This window comes from Oncorhynchus kisutch, linkage group LG22, assembly GCF_002021735.2.
Source record: "Oncorhynchus kisutch isolate 150728-3 linkage group LG22, Okis_V2, whole genome shotgun sequence".
NCBI classification, from domain to species: domain Eukaryota; kingdom Metazoa; phylum Chordata; class Actinopteri; order Salmoniformes; family Salmonidae; genus Oncorhynchus; species Oncorhynchus kisutch.
This window is the reverse complement of record NC_034195.2, coordinates 45459328-45480404: the sequence shown is the minus strand read 5'-3', so window position 1 is coordinate 45480404 and position 21077 is coordinate 45459328. Positions and strand designations below refer to the sequence as shown.

The following is a 21077-nucleotide window of genomic DNA, read 5'->3' as shown; positions in this document are numbered from 1 at the left end:
TAATGGAACGGTATCAAATGTAGACATTGGTCTAGAAGCTCAGTGGTCACTTTTGCAGCTTACATTCATAAACCGGCACTGTCTGGCACAGCAACGACAACAGTGGCCTCCCCGTGACTCGGCTAAGCCCTTGAGCATGCAGGAGGAATCAAGATGGTAGGAGAGAGGGAGGAAAGGGGCACTAGGCTAAGTGGGATGTGGCTGATTAGTAGCCAGACATGGAGACAGGATCCCACAAGATTCTCTCACCGTAATGCATTTAGTTATGACATTATCCAGAGACGCCCACCCGCCCGCCCCTCTGTAAATAAAGACACATTTCACTGGGGTTGGGGTAGGGTTGGGTGGGGGGGTAAGAGTTGAAGGAGAGGCTGAGCGAGGGGTGCAGTGAGTTGGCTGGTGACAGTTCTGTCTGCAGGGCACTTTTTAAGATCTGAGGCGGTTGGAGCTTTGTCAGATTAACTGGTAGGGAGCAGATGTCGTCCGTTCGCTGGGCAAAGAGCCTGTACAGACGGGCATTTAGGACAACACAGATCAATAAATCGGAAACATTTGCTTAACTTGTCATTTGGGGATGAGAGTTGAATAGCATGACTACTGAAGTCGGGACTGAATCAGACACAGATAAAGCCTGAACATTGGGTCAATTGAAGCTGTGTCTCCTGGGGAAATCTTTTGTTTTCTCCTTGCTTGCTGTGAGTTACCTCTTAGAAGAGACTGTCACATGTTCTACTGGCTTGTTTGTTAGACCACGCTGATCATATGTGACTCATTTTAGGAAACTACTTCACAGGAGAGGCATTTGGAAGTAAACATTTGTTTATCAAAATGCGTTTTTTGGCAGAAATGCCTTCTGGAACATGTGCCTTAAAAACAAACTTGTATGCCATCTGTAAATACTGTGGTAAACCACGGGGTGTTGGATTTGAGCGCACAGGGATGGACACAGAGACAGGGAGATTCTAGTCAGAAAGCACGCCTTAATGACTAGAATCTCAACATAAAACATACATTTCAACATAAAATAAACGTAACAATAAAATAACTTTCTGGGCCACCTCCTCGTATTTGGTTCCGTGCCCCGGGAGCTTTGTTCCCGCCTCTTGGCTCACTCTCTGCCTCTCTTTTTATCTCCTACGGTGTGCCACGGTGCTCCCTATATGTGGCCTGCACTGCTGGTTGGCATTCTCCCCTAATTGCCCCTAATTTGTGCCATCAGCTTAGTGACCTGCAGTGTTTGCCATTATACTGTACCCTGATGAAGACAGCTTGTCTGTAGAAATGTTGGTTATTAGGTTATTCAATTATTGCATCTGAGCTCCTAAAGTGTGCGGCTCACCTTTTCTTTTTTGAGTGTTCTACTCCACTAACCAGCACCTCGCCTAAACAGGTGTGCATTTCTTTCGCCTCCAGACCTCCTGGGCTACCACAATACGAATAAAATAGTTAAATTATGAGCCTAGTTGGTTTAGCCACGGAAAAAGTCAGGAACCTTCACCCTAGCCATACATGATTGGCTGAGATAATGGATGGGCTGGACATGCCGGGAGATGAGTTCAGATTGGTCTGCCATGTCTGCTGCTCAGTATGTGTAGGTAATCCTTTCTAACACAGATTTTTTAAAGATATCACAAAGAACTATAAAAAAAAAACTACCTGTCTCCGGAGTATATTTATGATCTAAGGGCAACCGTGGCATCGGTAACAGAGAGGGAGAAGCGTTCATCCATGTATACAGATGAGAGTCTAGTTAGCTACATTTTCAGATATTATACGTTACTACTTTTGCCAGAAAGTTATTTTCTTTGCAGGTTAAGGTGTACTGTTAGCTAGCTAGCTAAAGTTAACTGGCTGGCTGGCTCACTGTGTAGTAATATTATTCGTATCTCAGAGAAATTTGCATTGCTAGTTAAAGCCTAATGTTAGCTAGCTAGCTAACATTGAACCTAGTTGGTTAGCTTTAGCTACTTGTAGATTCATGCATGGTAGTAACGTTATGATTTGGGATTATGGCTCATTGTCTAGCTAGCTATATGTCTAAACAAAAGACCCCACTATGCAAGGAACCATTTCATTGTACAGTTTACGCCTTCTGTGTCCTGTGCATGTTACAAATAAACATTGATTTAATTTGATATAGTGTGTGTTTGTCTGGAGAAATAAATGAAAGGTTCCATCGCTGTAGGAGCTGTATCTATTATGCTTTGTTTCAGGGCAAACCAGATCACTCAGAGTTCCATTGCAGCAATTGTGTGACCGTTCCTGGTGCAAAAACAATGTCCTTTCCCGGAGCTTGAGCGAATGACATTACAAAGCTGCTCCTGAATGTACCACGTCAGAACTTGGAAATCAATTCTATCGTAGTCCACGTGGGTTTTAATGACATTACGAAGGGCAGCTCTGAACAGTTGAAACTGGATTTGACTCTCTGCTACTGTAGACACTAATAAAAGACCCATCATATCTGGCCCCCTGCTCTCTCTGAATTGTGGCATTCAACGCTTTAGCGAGATTTTTTCTCTTCCCAACTGGTTGCGTGATTATTGCAGCTCCATGGGTGTAACTTTTGTTGACAATTTTGGATACCTTTTGGAAACAAAACACGTCTTATAAGTAGTTTTGGATCCACCTAAATCATTTGTGTTCCTGGATCCTTTCACAGCATTATAGAGACAATGAATGATCAATGAGTTAATCCATATCATTGTGACACTGAGTTGTCATGAATCTTCAGTAAATGTACATTATACCATGGGCATTGGTAGACACAATGTAAGTACCCTAATTTATGTCCCTCTAACTGCCCTGAATGCCGCTGCTGATCCTACAGCTATTGTATGCAATATTCATGTGCCTATGAACCAGATGTATACTGTTAACACTGAGGTGGTGCGCCCTAGTAGGAAGTCCACTGTGTGCAGCTCACCCTGCACGAACATAAATAACATGAACATATCTACATCTGCTAAGCTTCCTAGTAAAGCAATGAAAATAAGCAAGCGTCCCAGAAGAAAAGTGCGCAAAATAGCCCACATTAACACAGCTTAAGAAACAAGGTTCATGAAATCAATTATTTCATAGTAACAGATGAAATTCATATTCTGACTATCTCTGAAACTCACTTAGATAATACCTTTGATACAGTGGTAGCAATACATGTTTATAAGATCTACAGAAATGCCAAAGGTGGAGGTGTGGCCATTTATATTCAGAACCACATTCCTGTAAAGCTTAGAGAGGATTTCATGTTAAATACTGTTGAAGTAATATGGGTACAAGTTTATCTACCTCACCTAAAACCCATTCTCGTGGGAAGCTGCTATAGGCCACCAAGTGCTAACAGTCAGTATCTGGATAAAATGTGTGAAATGCTTGATAATGTATGTGATATCAACAGAGAGGTATATTTGTTGGGTAATGTAAATATTGACTGGTTTTCATCAAGCTGCCCACTCAAGAGAAAGCTTCAAACTGTAACCAGTGCATGCAACCTGGTTCAGGTCATCAGTCAACCTACCAGGGTAGTTGCAAACAGGAATGAAATCATCAACATGTATTGATCACATCTTTACTAATGCTGCAGAAATTAGCTTGAAAGCAGTTTCCAGATCCATCAGATGTAGTGATCACAATATAGTAGCCATATCTAGGAAAAATACAATTCAAAAGGTTGGGTCTAATATAGTGTACAAGAGATCATACAGTAAGTTTTGTAGTGATTCCTATGTTGTTTGTCAAGAATATTTGTTGGTCTGTTGTGTGTAATGAGGAGCAAACAGATGCTGCACTTGACACATTTATGAAATTGCTTATTCCAGTTACACACCCGTTAAGAAAATGACTGTAAAAACTGTTAAATCTCCATGGATTGATGAGGAATTTAAAAATTGTATGGCTGAGAAGGATTAGACAAAAGGAATGGCAAGTAAGTCTGGCTGCACAATGGATTGGCAAACGGATTGCAAATTGAGAAATCATGTGACTAAACTAAATAAAAAGAAGAAGATACTACAAAAAAACTAAGAAACTATGAAACAAAGATAAATTACATAAAGAATGATAGTAAAACACGTTGGAGCACCTTAAATGACATTTTGGGGAAAAAAGGCAAACTCAGCTCCATTATTCATTGTATCAAATGGCTCATTCGTCACAAAACCGACTACTTTAATGATTTTTTCATTGTCAGGATTAGCAAACTTAGGTATGACATGCCAGCAATGAATACTGACACTACACATCCAAGTATATCTGACCAAATTATGAAAGACAAGCATTGTAATTTTGAATTCCGTAAAGTGAAAAAATGATTGTTGTCTATCAACAATGACAAGCTACCGGGGTCTGACAACTTGGATGGGAAATTACTGAGGAAAATAGAGGACGATATTTTCAATGTAAGCCTACTAGAAAGTGTGTGCCCTCAGGCCTGGAGGGAAGAAAAAGTAATTCCGCTACCTAAGAATAGTAAAGCCCCATTTACTGGCTCAAATAGCCGACCAATAAGCCTGTTACCAACCTTTAGTAAACTTTTGGGAAAAATTGTGTTTGAGCAGATACAATGCTATTTTACAGTAAACAAATGTCCTTCCGTTTCAGCATGCTGAAACGGAAGGACATTCAACATGCACAGCACTTACACAAATGACTGATGATTGGCTAAAGCAATTGAAGACAAAAAAGATTGTGGGGCTGTTTTTTTTATACTTCAGTATGGCTTTTGACATGAATTGATCATAGTTTGCTGATGGAAAAACGTATGTGTTATGGCTTTACACTCCTATCTATCCACTATATTGTGGATAGATAGTTACCCGTCTAAAAAACACAGATGGTGTTCTTTAATGGAAGCCTCTCCAACATAATCCAGTTAGAATCAGGAATTCCCCAGTAAAGCTGTCTAGGCCCCTTACTTTTTTTTCAATCTTTGAGTAAAGCCAGTGTGTCTATGAATGCGTATGACTGAACATTATACATTTCAGCGACTGAAATGACTGCAACACATAATTAACAAAGAGCTGCAGTTAGTTTCAGAATGGGTGAAAAGGAATAAGTTAGTCCTAAATGTTTCTGAAACTAAAAGCATTGTATTTGGGACAAATCATTCACTAAACCTCAACTAAATCTTGTAATAAATCATGTGGAAATTGAGCAAGTTGAGGTGACTAAACTGCTTGGAGTAACCCTGGATTGTAAACGGTCATGGTCAAAACATATTGATACAATAGTAGCTAAGATGGGTAGAAGTCTGTCCATAATAAAGCAATGCTCTTCCTTCTTAACAGCACTATCAACAAGGCAGGTCATACAGGCCCTAGTTTGGTCGCACTTGGACTACTGTTCAGTCATGTGGTCCAGTGCCACAAAAAGGGAGTTAGGAAAATTGCAATTGGCTCAGAACAGGACACCACGGCTGGCCTTTGGATGTGAACAGAGCGCTAAAATTAATTATCCTGGCTCCAAGTGGTGGAGAGATTGACTTCATCACTACTTGTATTTATGAGAGGTATTGACATGTTGAGTGCACCGAGCTGTCTGTTTGAACTAGTGGTGCACAACTCGGACACCCATGCATAGCCTACAAGACATGCCACAAGAGGTCTCTTCACAGTCCCCAAGTCCAGAACAGACTATGGGAGGCGCACAGTACTACATAGAGCCATGACTACATGGAACTCTATTCCACAGTACTACATAGAGCCATGACTACATGGAACTCTATTCCACAGTACTACATAGAGCCATGACTACATGGAACTCTATTCCACATCAGGTAACTGATGCAGCAGTAAAATTTGATTTAAAAAACAGATAAAAATACACGTTATGGAACAACGGGGACTGTGAAGCAACACAAACATAGCCATAGACACATGCATACACACACACGATAAAATACGCACTATACACACATGTACACATGGATTTTGTATTGTAGATATGTGGTAGTGGTGGGGCAGGGGCCTGAGGGCCCACAGTGTGTTGTGAAACCTGTGAATTTATTTTAATGTTTTTGTAAAGTCTGCTTCCAACTCACACCCACAAACACATAGATCCCCTGAACGCAGGCCACTTTCCAGCCCACTTTCCAGCTCACACTCTCAAACACATAGATCCCCTGAACACAGCTCACTTCCCAGCCCACTTTCCAGCTCACACTCTCAAACACCTAGATCCCCTGAACGCAGCTCACTCTCCAGATCCCAGTCACCTGAATTCTAATCACCTGTTCACACACCTGTATGTCATTATCACACCTTATTTAGTTCAGTTCTTTGCACCCCATCACTGAGGTATTGTTTGTTTTGTGACACGTCTTTCAGAGCGCTGGGTTCCTGTGATTTACGCCTGTATACGATAGAATTTTGCCTATTCCCTGCCTATACTTTAGCCTATTGGATTTCCTGTTATCAACCTATTGCCTGATCTCTCGGACTACGTTACTAGCCTTTTCCCTGCCTGTACTGTTGCCTTTTTTGACCCCCTGTGTATGACCTTCTGCCTGCCCCTGGACCCAGCTACCTGCCTCCTCCTGTGTATGACCTTCTGCCTGCCCCTGGACCCAGCTACCTGCCTTCTCCTGTGTATGACCTTCTGCCTGCCCCTGGACCCAGCTACCTGCCTTCTCCTGTGTATGACCTTCTGCCTGCCCCTGGACCCAGCTACCTGCCTTCTCCTGTGTATGACCTTCTGCCTGCCCCTGGACCCAGCTACCTGCCTTCTCCCGTGGGACTTTGCAATAAACACTTACTGCGCCCTGCGCTTGAAACCAGCTCTCTGTCTCCCCTCTGTGTTTATTACAGTTTTTAAAATTGTATAACTGCCCTAATTTTGCTTTACACCGGGAAGAGTAGCTGCCTTGGCAGCAGCAAATGGAGATCCATAATAAATACAAATACCAGAGACGGTAATGTGAAGAACAACATGACCTGCATCAATGTCAAATTAGGATATAACGTTCGGCCAACGAGACAGTATCCAAGTTCTGAAATTCTACGGTACAAAGCCCTGCTTTAATTTTGTCACACTCTCAACCGTAAGCTATTTTCTGTAATTAGCTCACCAGTTAACTTGTAAATAATGATCTTGTAGTGAGATTATTTTCCTGTAATAATGAATACAAATGAGCTAAAGTTAAGACATTGTCAGCTATATGATATAGCCATTATTTGAACTGGCGATCCAGCTAACTTAACGTTGGTGAGCTAGCTAACAAGCTAGAAATAAGCCAAAACATTGTTTAGAAAGTTGCTTTCAGTTGCCTGGTTTGCTAGATTTACCCTAGTAAAACTGACTATCCTACCGATCCTCGACTTCGGCGATGTCATCTACAAAATTGCTTCCAACACTCTACTCAGCAAACTGGATGCAGTTTATCACAGTGCCATCCGTTTTGTCACTAAAGCACCTTATACCACCCACCACTGAGACCTGTATGCTCCAGTCGGCTGGCCCTCGCTACATATTCGTCGCCAGACCCACTGGCTCCAGGTCATCTACAAGTCCATGCTAGGTAAAGCTCCGCCTTATCTCAGTTCACTGGTCACGATGGCAACACCCACCCGTAACACGCGCTCCAGCAGGTGTATCTCACTGATCATCCCTAAAGCCAACACCTCATTTGGCCGCCTTTCGTTCCAGTTCTCTGCTGCCTGTGACTGGAACGAATTGCAAAAATCGCTGAAGTTGGAGACTTTTATCTCCCTCACCAACTTCAAACATCTGCTATCTGAGCAGCTAACCGATCGCTGCCGCTGTTCATAGTCCATCGGTAAATAGCCCACCCATTTTTACCTACCTCATCCCCATACTGTTTTTATTTATTTTATTTTCTGCTCTTTTGCACACCATTAGCTCTACCTGTACATGACCATCTGATCATTTATCACTCCAGTGTTAATCTGCAAAATTGTAATTATTCGCCTACCTCCTCATGCCTTTTGCACACAATGTATATAGACTCTCCTTTTTTCTACTGTATTGTTGACTTGTTAATTGTTTACTCCATGTAAACTTGTTCTCAACTAGCCTACCTGGTTAAATAAAGGTGAAATAAAAATATATATAAAAAAATATTTACATAATGCTAAATACATTTTTAAACGGCTGGGTTTATTGGTGTTAAAATACACCAGTCATGCAATTTTGGACCACCAGGCTGCTGATGTAATGTAGCTTGTTTTTGTGTATAATCTTTCATAACGACAAGTTTGATGTCAATATAATTTTATTTCACTTTTATTTAACTAGGAAAGTCAGTTAAGAATGCATTCTTATTTAACAATGACGGCCTACACTGGCCAAACCCTCCCCTAACCCGGAAGGTGCTGAGTCAGTTGTGCGCCACCTTATGGGACTCCCGATCACAGCCAGTTGTAATACAGTCCGGATCAAACCAGGGTCTGCACTGACACCTCTAGCACTGAGATGTCGTGCCTTAGACAGCTGCGCCACTCGGAAGCCCTAAAAACAATGATATCACTGAGACAACTGTATACAGACATGTCGATAGACAAAGTATAAACCATTCTTGAAAGCTTTGGTTGTTTAGTGTCACACCCTGATCTGTTTTACCGGGCTTCAAATCAAATCAAAATGACCAGTTTGGAGAGTACTATGGTGTTAAATGCTGAGCTGTAGTCGATGAACACCATTCTTACATAGGTATTCCTCTTGTCCAGATGGGTTAGGGCAGTGTGCAGTGTGATTGCGATTGTGTTGTCTGTGGACCTATTGGGGCGGTAAGCAAATTGGAGTGAGTCTAGGGTGTCAGGTTGGGTGGAGGTGATATGGTCCTTGACTAGTCTCTCAAAGCACTTCGTGATGACGGAAGTGAGTGCTACGGGGCGATAGTCATTTAGCTCAGTTACCTTAGCTTTCTTGGGAACAGGAACCATGGTGGCCCTCTTGAAACATGTGGGAACAGCAGACTGGGATAGGTATTGATTGAATATATCCGTTAACACACCAGCCAGCTGGTCTGCGCATACTCTGAGGATGCGGCTAGGGATGCCGTCTGGGCCGGCAGCCTTGCGAGGGTTAAACATGTTTAAATGTTTTACTCACGTTCGCTGAAGTGAAGGAGCGTCCGCAGGTTTTGGTGGCGGGCCGTGTCAGTGGCACTGTATTGTCCTCAAAGTGAGCAAAGAAGTTATTTAGTTTGTCTGGGAGCAAGACATTGGGGTTCGCGACGGGGCTGGTTTTCTTTTTGTAGTCCGTGATTGACTGTAGACCCTGCCACATACCCCTCGTGTCTTAGCCGTTGAATTGCGACTCTACTTTGTCTTTATACTGACACTTAGCTTGTTTGATTGCCTTGCGTAGGGAATAGCTCCTCTGTTTGTCTTTGGTCATGTTTCCGGTCGCCTTGCCCTGATTAAAAGCAGTGGTTCGCGCTTTCAGTTTTGTGCGAATGCTGCCATCAATCTACAATTTCTGTTTGGGGAAGGTTTTAATAGTTGCTGTGGTTACAACATCACCAATGCACTTGCTAATAAACTGGCTCCACGAATCAGCGTATTCATCAATGTTATTTTACGATGATATGCGGAACATATCCCAGTCCAAGTGATCAAAGCAATCTTGAAGCATGGAATCCGATTGGTCGGACCAGCGTTGAACAGACCTGAGCACGGGCGTTTCCTGTTTTAGTTTCTGTCTATAGGCTGGGAGCAGCAAAATGGAATCATGGTTAGATTTTCCGAAAGGAGGGCGGGGGAGGGCTTGTATGCTTCGGAAGTTAGAGTAACAATGATCCAGGGTTTTGCCAGCCCGGGTCGCGCATTCGATATGCTGATCAAATTTAGGGAGCCTTGTTTTCAGATTAGCCTCCCCAGCTACAATAAATCCAGCCTCAGGATATGTGGTGTCCAGTTTACATAGAATTTGTCTCCACCCAACTCCAGGTGTCGCCAATCTTCCCCATTATCCCCCAGTGTATTTATACCTGTGTTCTCTGTTTGTCTGTTGCATTCGATATGCTGATCAAATTTAGGGAGCCTTGTTTTCAGATTAGCCTCCCCAGCTACAATAAATCCAGCCTCAGGATATGTGGTGTCCAGTTTACATAGAATTTGTCTCCACCCAACTCCAGGTGTCGCCAATCTTCCCCATTATCCCCCAGTGTATTTATACCTGTGTTCTCTGTTTGTCTGTTGCCAGTTCATTTTTTTTGTGAAACCTACCAGCAGTTTTCCCCTTGCTCCTGTCTGTTCTAGTTCCTGTTTTTCTCGGTTTTGATCATTCTGCCTGCCTGCCTGCTTACTTACTGACTTTATTGTCCCCATAGAGAAATTTTGTTGCAGTGTCATGTACACATTTAAAGTTAAATACAAAACAAAATTTACAATACAACTTTCATAACAGTTACATAGCAATAAAAAATTATATATAATAATAATAAATAAATAAAGACTAGCCTGGTGGCCTTACGGAGTTGATAGGAACATTAGCCCGAGCTATTTAGGAGGGATATCACACCTGGCACAAATGATTGTCTAGTTCTGTTTTTCCTGCTGAGGGGTTCCCTATACCTGCGCCCAGAGGGGAGTAGTTTAAAGTCCAGGTACAGAAGGTGGCTTGGGTCTAAAATGATTATGTGAGCCTTACGGAGGGCCCTGACCTTAAAGATCTCATCCAGGCCTGACTGTTTGACTCCAATTATCTTGCTTGCTGTGGTAATAATCCTTCTCAACATATTTATCTGGCTGACAGTGGCATTGCCAAACTAACAAACAATACAAAAGTTTAAATACTCTCAATAAAAGATTTGTAAAACAGAGTCAATATAGTACAGTCTACATTAAAAGATCCCAGCTTGTAGATCAGGTCTGTACATTTACTCCACTGAAGCTTATTGTCCAAAAGGACATCCAGATATTTGTATTCCTCAAAAATGTCAATATTCTGACCTCTGATAGATGTTGCAGAGGTAGGTGTTGTATGCTTCCTGAAGTCTATGCACATCTCTTTGGTCTTGTTGGCATTGAGGACCAAGTGGGATTCCTCACACCACTCTTCAAAGTCATCTAGGACCGGGCCATGATGTTCCTCATCATCATGCAACAGGCTGATCAAGGCAGTGTCATCAGCGAACTTAACGAGGTGTCTGTCAATATCGGAACTAGTACAACTATTAGTGTACAAGATGTACAGGAGTGGGGACAAAACACATCCCTGAGGAGAGCCTGTGTTGGTATTAGCGTATATCCAACACATGGGGACCTATTTTGACTCGCTGTGAGCGTTGGCTCAGGAAGTCCAACAGCCACAAAACCAGCCCCCCATCTAAGGAGAAGTTCCAAATGAGTCACTGTGCCAGAATGTAGGGCTGGTTTGTATTGAAGGCAAAAGAAAAGTCAACAAACAGAACCCGGACATGGGATTTGGCACCCTCTAGATGTCTATAGACCATGTAATGGAGGGTAAGAATGGCATCATCAACTCCTCTGGTAGGCTGATATGCAAACTGAACTGGGTCGAGAAGCTTCTGAGTGACACTGAGAATATGACTTTTCACAATTTTCTCAAGGCATTTCATTACTAACAATGTCAAGGCGACAGGGCGGTAGTCATTCAGCACAGAGGGATTAGATGCTTTAGGAATTTGTATAATTATTGCTTTTTTCCACAATACTGGCACGTGTTGCTGGTTCTATACTTTGCCACACCACACTATATTATTGACCCCTGCCTGCTCTGACCTTGAGACTGTCTGCCGTTCTGGATCTTTTGCACCCTATCTGGATTACCAACCTCTGTCTGCCCTTGACCTGTCATTTTGCCTGCCCCTGTACTAGTAATAAACTGTTGTTACTTCAACACTGTCTGCATCTGGGTCTTACCTGAAACGTGATAGTTTAGTACACTACCGTACTCACTCTGTTTGCACATGGCCTTATATGTGAAAGAGATGGGTGGGGTTAAGGCTTAAGAGGGTGTGAACAATTGTCATGCCCTGACCATAGACAGCTGTTTATTCTCTGTTGGTTGGGGCGTGATAGTGACTAGGGTGGGTCATCTAGGTGATTAATGGTTTATGTTGGCCTGGTATGGTTCCCAATTAGAGACAGTTGTTTATCGTTGACTCTGATGGGGGATCATATTTAGGTTTGTGGAATCTTGTCTACAGATAGTTGCCTGTGTGCACACCAGTAGCAGCACGTTTCGTTTGTGCTTGTTTGTTTTGTTAGTGAGTTTCTATTAATTAAAATATGTGGAACTCTATGCACGCTGCACCTTGGTCCAATCATTATGACTATCGTGACAACAATGCTGAATGGGTGTAGACAAAGAGCTCTCCAGTAGGTGTACTCAAAAATTCACAGGCAATTTTCTCAAAGTTTATCAACCTTTCAAGCAGAATTACTTTCCCATTGTTCCTCAACTGTAGTGTATGATATACAATTTTCTAGCTCTGAGTCTCTACTTTTATCCAATGTAAAAAACACTATTTAAAATGTTGCTACATAAGACAGAATTGAGCCGGTCGGTCACATATTTGGTTTTGCATTCAAAAAGCTACAAAAACAGAGCGTATATAGACCTACAAGAAGGCTTGGTCATTGTCAGGCCCCTCTTATTATTAATGGTTTGCTCACCTCAAGGTTGCATTGGTCACAGAACAAGTGTCAAATTATCTGAACATTGAGTGCTGTGGCGCCAAGTGAAGCCTCGAGCAACCTGTTCAAAACCTCTGCACACCTCCATTGAATATACAACAGTAAAAGTCAGTTTTCACAGGAATATTGCAAAATGCCTTTTACTCACAGGGCAGCTATTCCCCAGTGGGCCCCAGATTTCTTCCCGGCTTCTATGAAGAGTGAGAGGCCAATGAGGTTGATGGTGGGAGCAATGGCCAGGGGCCCGATAAACTTCAGCACCAGACCAACTAGACCTGACAAGCCCAGTACTAGCTGGAGCAGGGAAGACACCAAGATGGCCCCCTGGATCTGTGAATGACAAGGCAAAGAGATTAGCGTGAGACTGGATTAGCTTTATTCTCTGGAAGCTAATGTATTTCCTATGTATGGGGGTTGGTTATGTTTCCACTTGCCACTGCAGCAATAAACTTAGTGTACAAAACATTAGAAACACCTGCTTTTTCCATAACATAGACTGGCCAGGTGAATCCAGGTGAAAGCTATGATCCCTTATTGATGTCACCTGTTAATCCACCTGTTAATCCACCTGTCACCTGTTAATCCAATGTAGATGAAGCGAAGGAGACGGGTTAAATAAAGATTTTTAAGCCTTGAGACAATTGCGAAATGGATGGTGTACAGTATGTGTGCCATTCAGAGAGTGAATGGACAAGACAACATATTTAAGTGCCTTTGAACGGGTATGGTAATAGGTGCCAGGCGCACTGGTTCGAGTGTGTGAAGAACTGAAAAGCTGCTGGGTTTTTCCAGCTCAACAGTTTCCTGGTTGTATTAAGTATGGCCCACCACCCACTGGACATTGAGCCAACTTGACACAACTGTGGGAAGCATTGGAGTCAACATTGACCAGCATCCCTGTGGAACTCTTTCGGCATTGGTCATGCTTACAGATAGGGGGCGACTGCAAACTTCAATAAATCCCAGTCTGATATTGACATGCAAGTGGTAGGTCATGTTCTAAAATAGTGCATTCTAATGACGTATTTACAATGTGTACGAGTTCACTATGTACATGTCCTGATGTATATACAGTGCCTTCAGAAAGTATTCCCACCCCTTTACTTTTTCCACATTTTGTTGTGTTGTTACAGCCTGAATTTCTATTATATTGAGATTTTGTGTCGTCGATCTACAAACAATAACCCATCATGTCAAAATGGAATTTTGTTAGCATATATTTTTTTTTATTAATACAAAATGAAAAGCTGAAATTTCTTGAGTCAATAAGTATTCAATCCCTTTTTCATGATAAGCCTAAATAAGTTCAGGAGTAAAATGTGCTTAAAACAAATCACATGATAAGTTGCATGAACTCATTCCGTGTTCAATAATAGTGGTTAACATGATTTTTTAATAACTACCCCATCTCTGTACCTCACACATACAATTATCTGTAAGGTCCCTCAATCAAGTAGTGAAATTCAAGCACAGATTCAACAACAAAGACCAGGGAGGTTTTTCAATGCCTTGCAAAGAAGGGTACCGATTGGTAGATGTGTTTAAAAAATGTACAAAATAAGTAGACGCTGAATGTCCCTTTGAGCATGGTGAAGTTACTAGGCAGGTAGCCTAGTGGTTAGAGCGTTGGACTAGTAATCAAAATGTTGCAAGATCAAATCCCTGAGCCAAAAAGTTAAAAATCTGTGGTTCTGCCCCTGAACAAGGCAGTTAACCCACTGTTCCTAGGCTGTCAATGAAAATAAGACTTTGTTCTTAACTAGTTAAATAAAAATAAATACACCTAGTCACTACAAAGATACAGGCGTCCTTCCTACCTCAGTTGTCGAAGAGGAAGTAAACTGCTTTGGGATTTGACCAATGTTGATTTAAAAACAGTTACAGAGTTTAATGGTTGTAATACGAGAAAACTGAGGATGGATCAACAACATTGTAGTTACTCCACAATACTAACCTAAATGACAGAGTGAAAAGAAGGAAGCATATACAGAATAAAAATATTCCAAAACATGCATACTGTTTGCAACAAGGCACTTTGGCAATACTGAACAAAATATTGGACAAAGAAATGAATTTTTTGTCCTGAATATGAAGTGTTTTGTTAGGGGCAAATCCAACACAACAAATCACTGAGTACCACTCTTCATATTTTCAAGCATAGTGCTGGCTGCATGATGTTATTTGTATGCCTGTCATCGGCAAGGAATAAGGATTTTTTTTAGGATAAAAAGAAAAAGGAATACAGGTATAAGCACAGGCAAAATCCAAGAGAAAAACCTGATTTCAGTCTGCTTTCTAACAGACACTGGGAGACTAATTCATCTTTCAGAAGAACAATAACCTAAGTCACAATGCCAAATGAACACTGGAATCACTTACCAAGACAACATTGATACCGGAGCGCCAAGTCTAGGACCAAAAGGCTCCTTATAACAGCTAGAACCCCAAAGCCACAAGACTGCTGAACAACTACTGCTGCTACTCGCTGTTTATTATCTATGCATAGTCACTTCACCCCTACCTACATGTACAAATGACCTCTAACCTGTACCCCGCACACTGACTCGGTACCGGTAACCCCTGTATATGTTCTCATTGATGTTATGTTATTGTGTTACTTTTTATTATTTTTTAATTTAGTTTATTTGGTAAATATTTTCTTACCTCTTCTTGAACTGCACTGTTGGTTAAGGGCTTGTAAGTAAGTATTTCACAGTAAGGTTTACACTTGTTGTAGTCGACGCATTGTGACAAATAAAGTTGAATTCATTTTGAATTCAGGCTGTAACACAACAAAATGTGGAATAAGTCAAGGGGTACTGTATGAATACTTTCTGAAGGCTTCGGAAATTATTCAGACCTCTTGACTTTTCCACATATTGTTAGGTTACAGCCTTATTCTAAAATTGATTAAACCGTTTTTTGTCCTCATCGATCTAAACTCCACAAAAAAAAGAAACGTTCCTTTTTGTCTTTCAAAGATAATTTGTAAAATCCAAATAACTTCACATATCTTCATTGTAAAGGGTTTAAACACTGTTTCCCATGCTTGTTCAATGAACCATAAACAATTAAGGAACAAGCACCTGTGGAACGGTGGTTAAGACACTAACAGCTTACAGACGGTAGGCATTTAAGGTCACAGTTATGAAAACTTAGGACACTAAAGAGGCCTTTCTACTGACTCCAAACACCAAAAGAAAGATGCCCAGGGTCCCTGCTCATCTGTGTGAACTTGCCTTAGGCGTGCTGCAAGGAGGCATGAGGACTGCAGATGTGGCCAGGGCAATAAATGGCAATGTCCATACTGTGTGACACCTAAGACAGCGCTACAGGGAGACAAGAAGGACAGCTGATCGTCCTCGCAGTGGCAGACCACGTGTAACAACACCTGCATAGGATCGGTACATCCAAACATCACCCCTGCGGGACAGGTACAGGATGGCAACAACAACTGCCCTCCATCAGTGCTCAGACTGTCCGCAAAAGGCTGAGAGAGGCTGGACTTAGGGCTTGTAGGCAACAACGTCGTTGGGTACAAAACCACCGTCGCTGGACCAGACAGGAATGGCAAAGTCCTCTTCACTGACAAGTCACGGTTTTGTCTCACCAGGGGTGATGGTCGGATTCGCATTTATCGTCAAAGGAATGAGCATTATACCGAGGCCTGTACTCTGGAGCGGGATCGATTTGGAGGTGGAGGGTCCGTCATGGTCTGAGGTGGTGTGTCACAGCATTATTGGACTGAGATTGTTGTCATTGCAGGCAATAGCAACGCTATGCGTTACAGGGAAGACGTCCTCCTCCCTCATGTGGTACCCTTCCTGCAGGCTCATCCTGACATGACCCTCCAGCATGACAATGCCACCAGTCAATATAACTATTTGTTCAGCACTTTTGAAATGTAAAAATTATACTAATAATTTAATTTATATATTTAACTAGGCAAGTCAGTATCTCAGACAACTGAGATAGGAAGGAAGCCTGTATCTTTGTAGTGACTAGGTGTATTTATTTTATTTTATTTTAACAAGGCAAGTCAGTTAAGAACAAATTCTTATTTACAATGACAGCCTACCGGGGGAACAGTGGGTTAACTGCCTTGTTCAGGGGCAGAGCAACAGATTTTTACCTTGTCAGCTCTTGGATTCAATCCAGCAACCTTTCGGTTAATGGCCCAATGCTCTAACCACTAGGCTACCTGCCACCCCAAAATGTACAGTGACACTATTTGTACAGTATTCTCCCTGTATACCAAGTCAGAACCATAGGATAAATTAAGGGGGCAAATAAGCAGACCATATTTGATGATGACCTTTCTCTAAAACAGATTATAGGCTACATCAAGTCAGAACCATAGGCAAAGTTCTGCATTAATTTCTTAGCTACAGTATACATATCTCCCTGGCATATTACATAATACACTGCTCAAAAAAATTAAGGGAACACTAAAATAACACATCCTGAAAGAATGAAATATTCTTATTAAATACTTTTTTCTTTACATAGTTGAATGTGCTGACAACAAAATCACACTAAAATTATCAATGGAAATCAAATGTATCAACCCATGGAGGTCTGGATTTGGAGTGACACTCAAAATTAAAGTGGAAAACCACACTACAGGCTGATCCAACTTTGATGTAATGTCCTTAAGACAAGTCAAAATGAGGCTCAGTAATGTGTGTGGCCTCCACGTGCCTGTATGACCTCCCTACAATGCCTGGGCATGGTCCTGATGAGGTGGCAGATGGTCTCCTGAGGGATCTCCTCCCAGACCTGGACTAAAGCATCCGGCAACTCCTGGACAGTCTGTGGTGCAACGTGGCGTTGGTGGATGGAGCGAGACATGATGTCCCAGATGTGCTCAATTGGATTCAGGTCTGGGGAACGGGCGGGCCAGTCCATAGCATCAATGCCTTCCCCTTGCAGGAACTGCTGACACACTCCAGTCACATGAGGTCTAGCATTGTCTTGCATTAGGAGGAACCCAGGGCAAACCACACCAGCATATGGTCTCACAAGGGGTCTGAGGATCTCATCTCTGTACCTAATGGCAGTCAGGCTACCCCTGGCGAGCACATGGAGGGCTGTGCGGCCCCCCAAAGAAATGCCACCCCACACCATGACTGACCCACCGCCAAACCGGTCATGCTGGAGGATGTTGCAGGCGTGACTCTGTCACGTCTGTCACGTGCTCAGTGTGCTTTCATCTGTGAAGAGCACAGGGCGCCCGTGGCGAATTTGCCAATCTTGGTGTTCTCTGGCAAATGCCAAACGTCCTGCACGGTGTTGGGCTGTAAGCACAACCCCCACCTGTGGACGTCGGGCCCTCATACCACACTCATGGAGTCTGTTTCTGACCATTTGAGCAGACACATGCACATTTGTGGCCTGCTGGTGGTCATTTTGCAGGGCTCTGGCAGTGCTCCTCCTGCTCCTCCAAAGGCGGAAGTAGCGGTCCTGCTGCTGGGTTGTTGCCCTCCTACGGCCTCCTCCACGTCTCCTGATGTACTGGCCGGTCTCCTGGTAGCGCCTTCATGCTCTGGACACTACGCTGACAGACACAGCAAACCTTCTTGCCCCAGCTCGCATTGATGTGCCATCCTGGATGAGTTGCACTACCTGAGCCACTTGTGTGGGTTGTAGACTCTGTCTCATGCTACCACTAGAGTGAAAGCACCGCCAGCATTAAAAAGTGACCAAAACATCAGCCAGGAAGCATAGGAACTGAGAAGTGGTCTGTGGTCATCACCTGCAGAACCACTCCTTTATTGGGGGTGTCTTGCTAATTGCCTATAATTTCCACCTGTTGTCTATTCCATTTGCACAACAGCATGTGAAATTTATTGTCAATCAGTGTTGCTTCCTAAGTGGACAGTTTGATTTCACAGAAGTGTGATTGACTGTGAGTTACATTGTGTTGTTTAAGTGTTCCCTTTATTTTTTTGAGCAGTGTATATGTTGCAGCATACAAGACATTTCTGGACTTGTTGTTGTGCTGTGCTTATTCAAATAGGAAGGTGGAGCGGCGGTTCTTTTTGTGGGCAAATGTTGTCATCAAACTTTGTCATCAAAGTCTGGCATCCTCTGTATTTATGGTGCTTTCAAGACAACTGGGACCTTGGAAAAAAACTAGGTTGAATCATGACATCAGTGATCTTCAGGTCAGAGGTCTAGAATGAGGCTTGAGTTCCCTACTTGGAATTCTGGATGACCAACGAAAACATATTTTCCCAGTCAGAGCAAATTTTTTCCCAGTTGACTTGGACTCACTGAAGTCTGAGATTTTCCAGTTCCAATTTTCCAGTTGTCTTGAACGTGGCAGAAGTCATGCTGGATTGACAGCATGGCCACCGTATTCAACCTTTGCTGGCGCATGGTGTTGCGTGTGAATGTTTATCCTTTTAAGATTGGAAAAAATATCCTTTCAGATAGATGTTTTAAATCCTTTAAGCCAAACTTGGAACACACACCCGCTCCAGTGAATAGCAGGCATGGGACGCAAAATAGTCATTGCTTTGCAACGCTTGCAGTTAGCCACTGTTTCCTTCAAAAACCAATCACTGTTGAATTTGTGATTTCCCATGAGCACCAATACATTTAATCTAGAATTTATTTTCATATGACAAGGATTGAAAAGGATTTGCCAGTAGATTTGTCAACATGATTCATGATGATAACTGCTTGTCTAGCTTGCTAGCTAATGACCTTGAGCCTTCTTGGATGGGCACTTCTTATTTACATCTATTGCAGCATCCAAGGGGGCTTGAACTGCCTAGCTCGCCCTGTAGATTCTGCAGTGACGTAGTGTCCCCATGAGTGACAGTACACTGCGCCAATCACAGCGCAACTAGTGAAGATTACCAATATATACGCTCTGTATTTTCTGCTGGCTGCCCCTCCACCACAGAAAGCACTGAGATAGGCTTGAACACCTGCACTTTGGAGCTGCCTTACTCAATATAGCAAGAAAGAGACCATGGTTGTATGAGGCTTTATTCACTCAATTAATTTGTTTTTACAGTGTTTGCAAACTGATATGTGACTCATTTATTTCATTTTCTTTAGCTAAACAGGTGGGGCTTTGAATGACGGTTGCCTCTGTATTGGGGGCATCCTGGGATGTGCTTTTGTATGTAATTACTGTAAGAGCAAGTTAGCTAGCACACTCTAATTGTAATGATCACATTATTTCATATTAGTCAAATTCAACTCCATCTTTCATGAATAGGATGGCTTATTCATCACAAAACTATTTGATGTTGCCATTTATTTTATGATTATTTCATTGACAAAGTGGGCAGACTTAGGCAGGAAATGCCAACAACGAACAGTAAGCAATTGTATTCATGAGTAAAAAAAACAGATAATGAAAGAAAAGCATTGCAAGTTTTCATTTTGTCAAGTTAGTGTGGGAGAGTGGTAAAAATTATTGTTATCGATCAATAGTGACAAACCTCGCATTGACGACTTAAATGGAAAGCTACTGAGGATGGTAGCTGATTATAGCCACTCCTATCTGTCATATTTTTAATCTGAGCCATGAGGAAAGGCTTTGTCCTCAGGCCGGGAGGGAAGCTAAAGTAATTCCGCTACCCAGGAGTGGTAAAGCGGCCTTTACTGGTTCTAACAGCAGACCTATCAGCTTGCTGCCAGCTCTTAGCAGAAAAAAATTGTGTTTGACCAAATAAAATGCTATTTCTCTGTTTATTTTTTATTTTATTTTTATTTCACCTTTTTATTTTTATTTAACCAGGTAGGCTAGTTGAGAACAAGTTCTCATTTACAACTGCGACTTGGCCAAGATAAAGCATAGCAGTGTGAACAGACAACAACACAGAGTTACACATGGAGTAAACAATAAACAAGTCAATAACACAGTGGAAAGAATAAAAGAGTCTATATACATTGTGTGCAAAAGGCATGAGGAGGCAGGCGGATAATTACAATTTGCAGATTAACACTGGAGTGATAAATGATCAGATGGTCATGTGCAGGTAGAGATACTGGTGTGCAAAAGAGCAGAAAAGTAAATAAATATAAACAGTATGGGGATGAGGTAGGTAAATTGGGTGGGCTATTTACCGATGGACTATGTACAGCTGCAGTGATTGGTTAGTTGCTCAGATAGCAGATGTTTGAAGTTGGCGAGGGAGATGAAAGTCTCCAACTTCAATGATTTTTGCAATTCGTTCCAGTCACAGGCAGCAGAGAACTGGAAGGAAAGGCGGCCAAATGTTGTGTTGGCTTTAGGGATGATCAGTGAGATACACCTGCTGGAGCGCGTGTTTCGGGTGGGTGTTGCCATCGTGACCAGTGAACTGAGATAAGGCGGAGCTTTACCTAGCATGGACTTGTAGATGACCTGGAGCCAGTGGGTCTGGCGACGAATATGTAGCGAGGGCCAGCCGACTAGAGCATTCAGGTCGCAGTGGTGGGTGGTGTAAACAAATT

At 42.4% G+C, this 21077-nt stretch overlaps 1 protein-coding gene across 1 annotated transcript in view; it reads right to left on the bottom strand.

Annotated features, from left to right (window-relative positions):
* The window catches only part of si:dkey-106n21.1 (solute carrier family 23 member 2), a 74545-nt gene that overhangs the window by 22510 nt on the left and 30958 nt on the right, over positions 1-21077 (bottom strand). The window contains exon 5 of the mRNA XM_020456942.2: positions 12769-12950. Within this exon, the coding sequence (XP_020312531.1) occupies positions 12769-12950 (182 nt within the window). The remainder of the gene's footprint in view (positions 1-12768; positions 12951-21077) is intronic.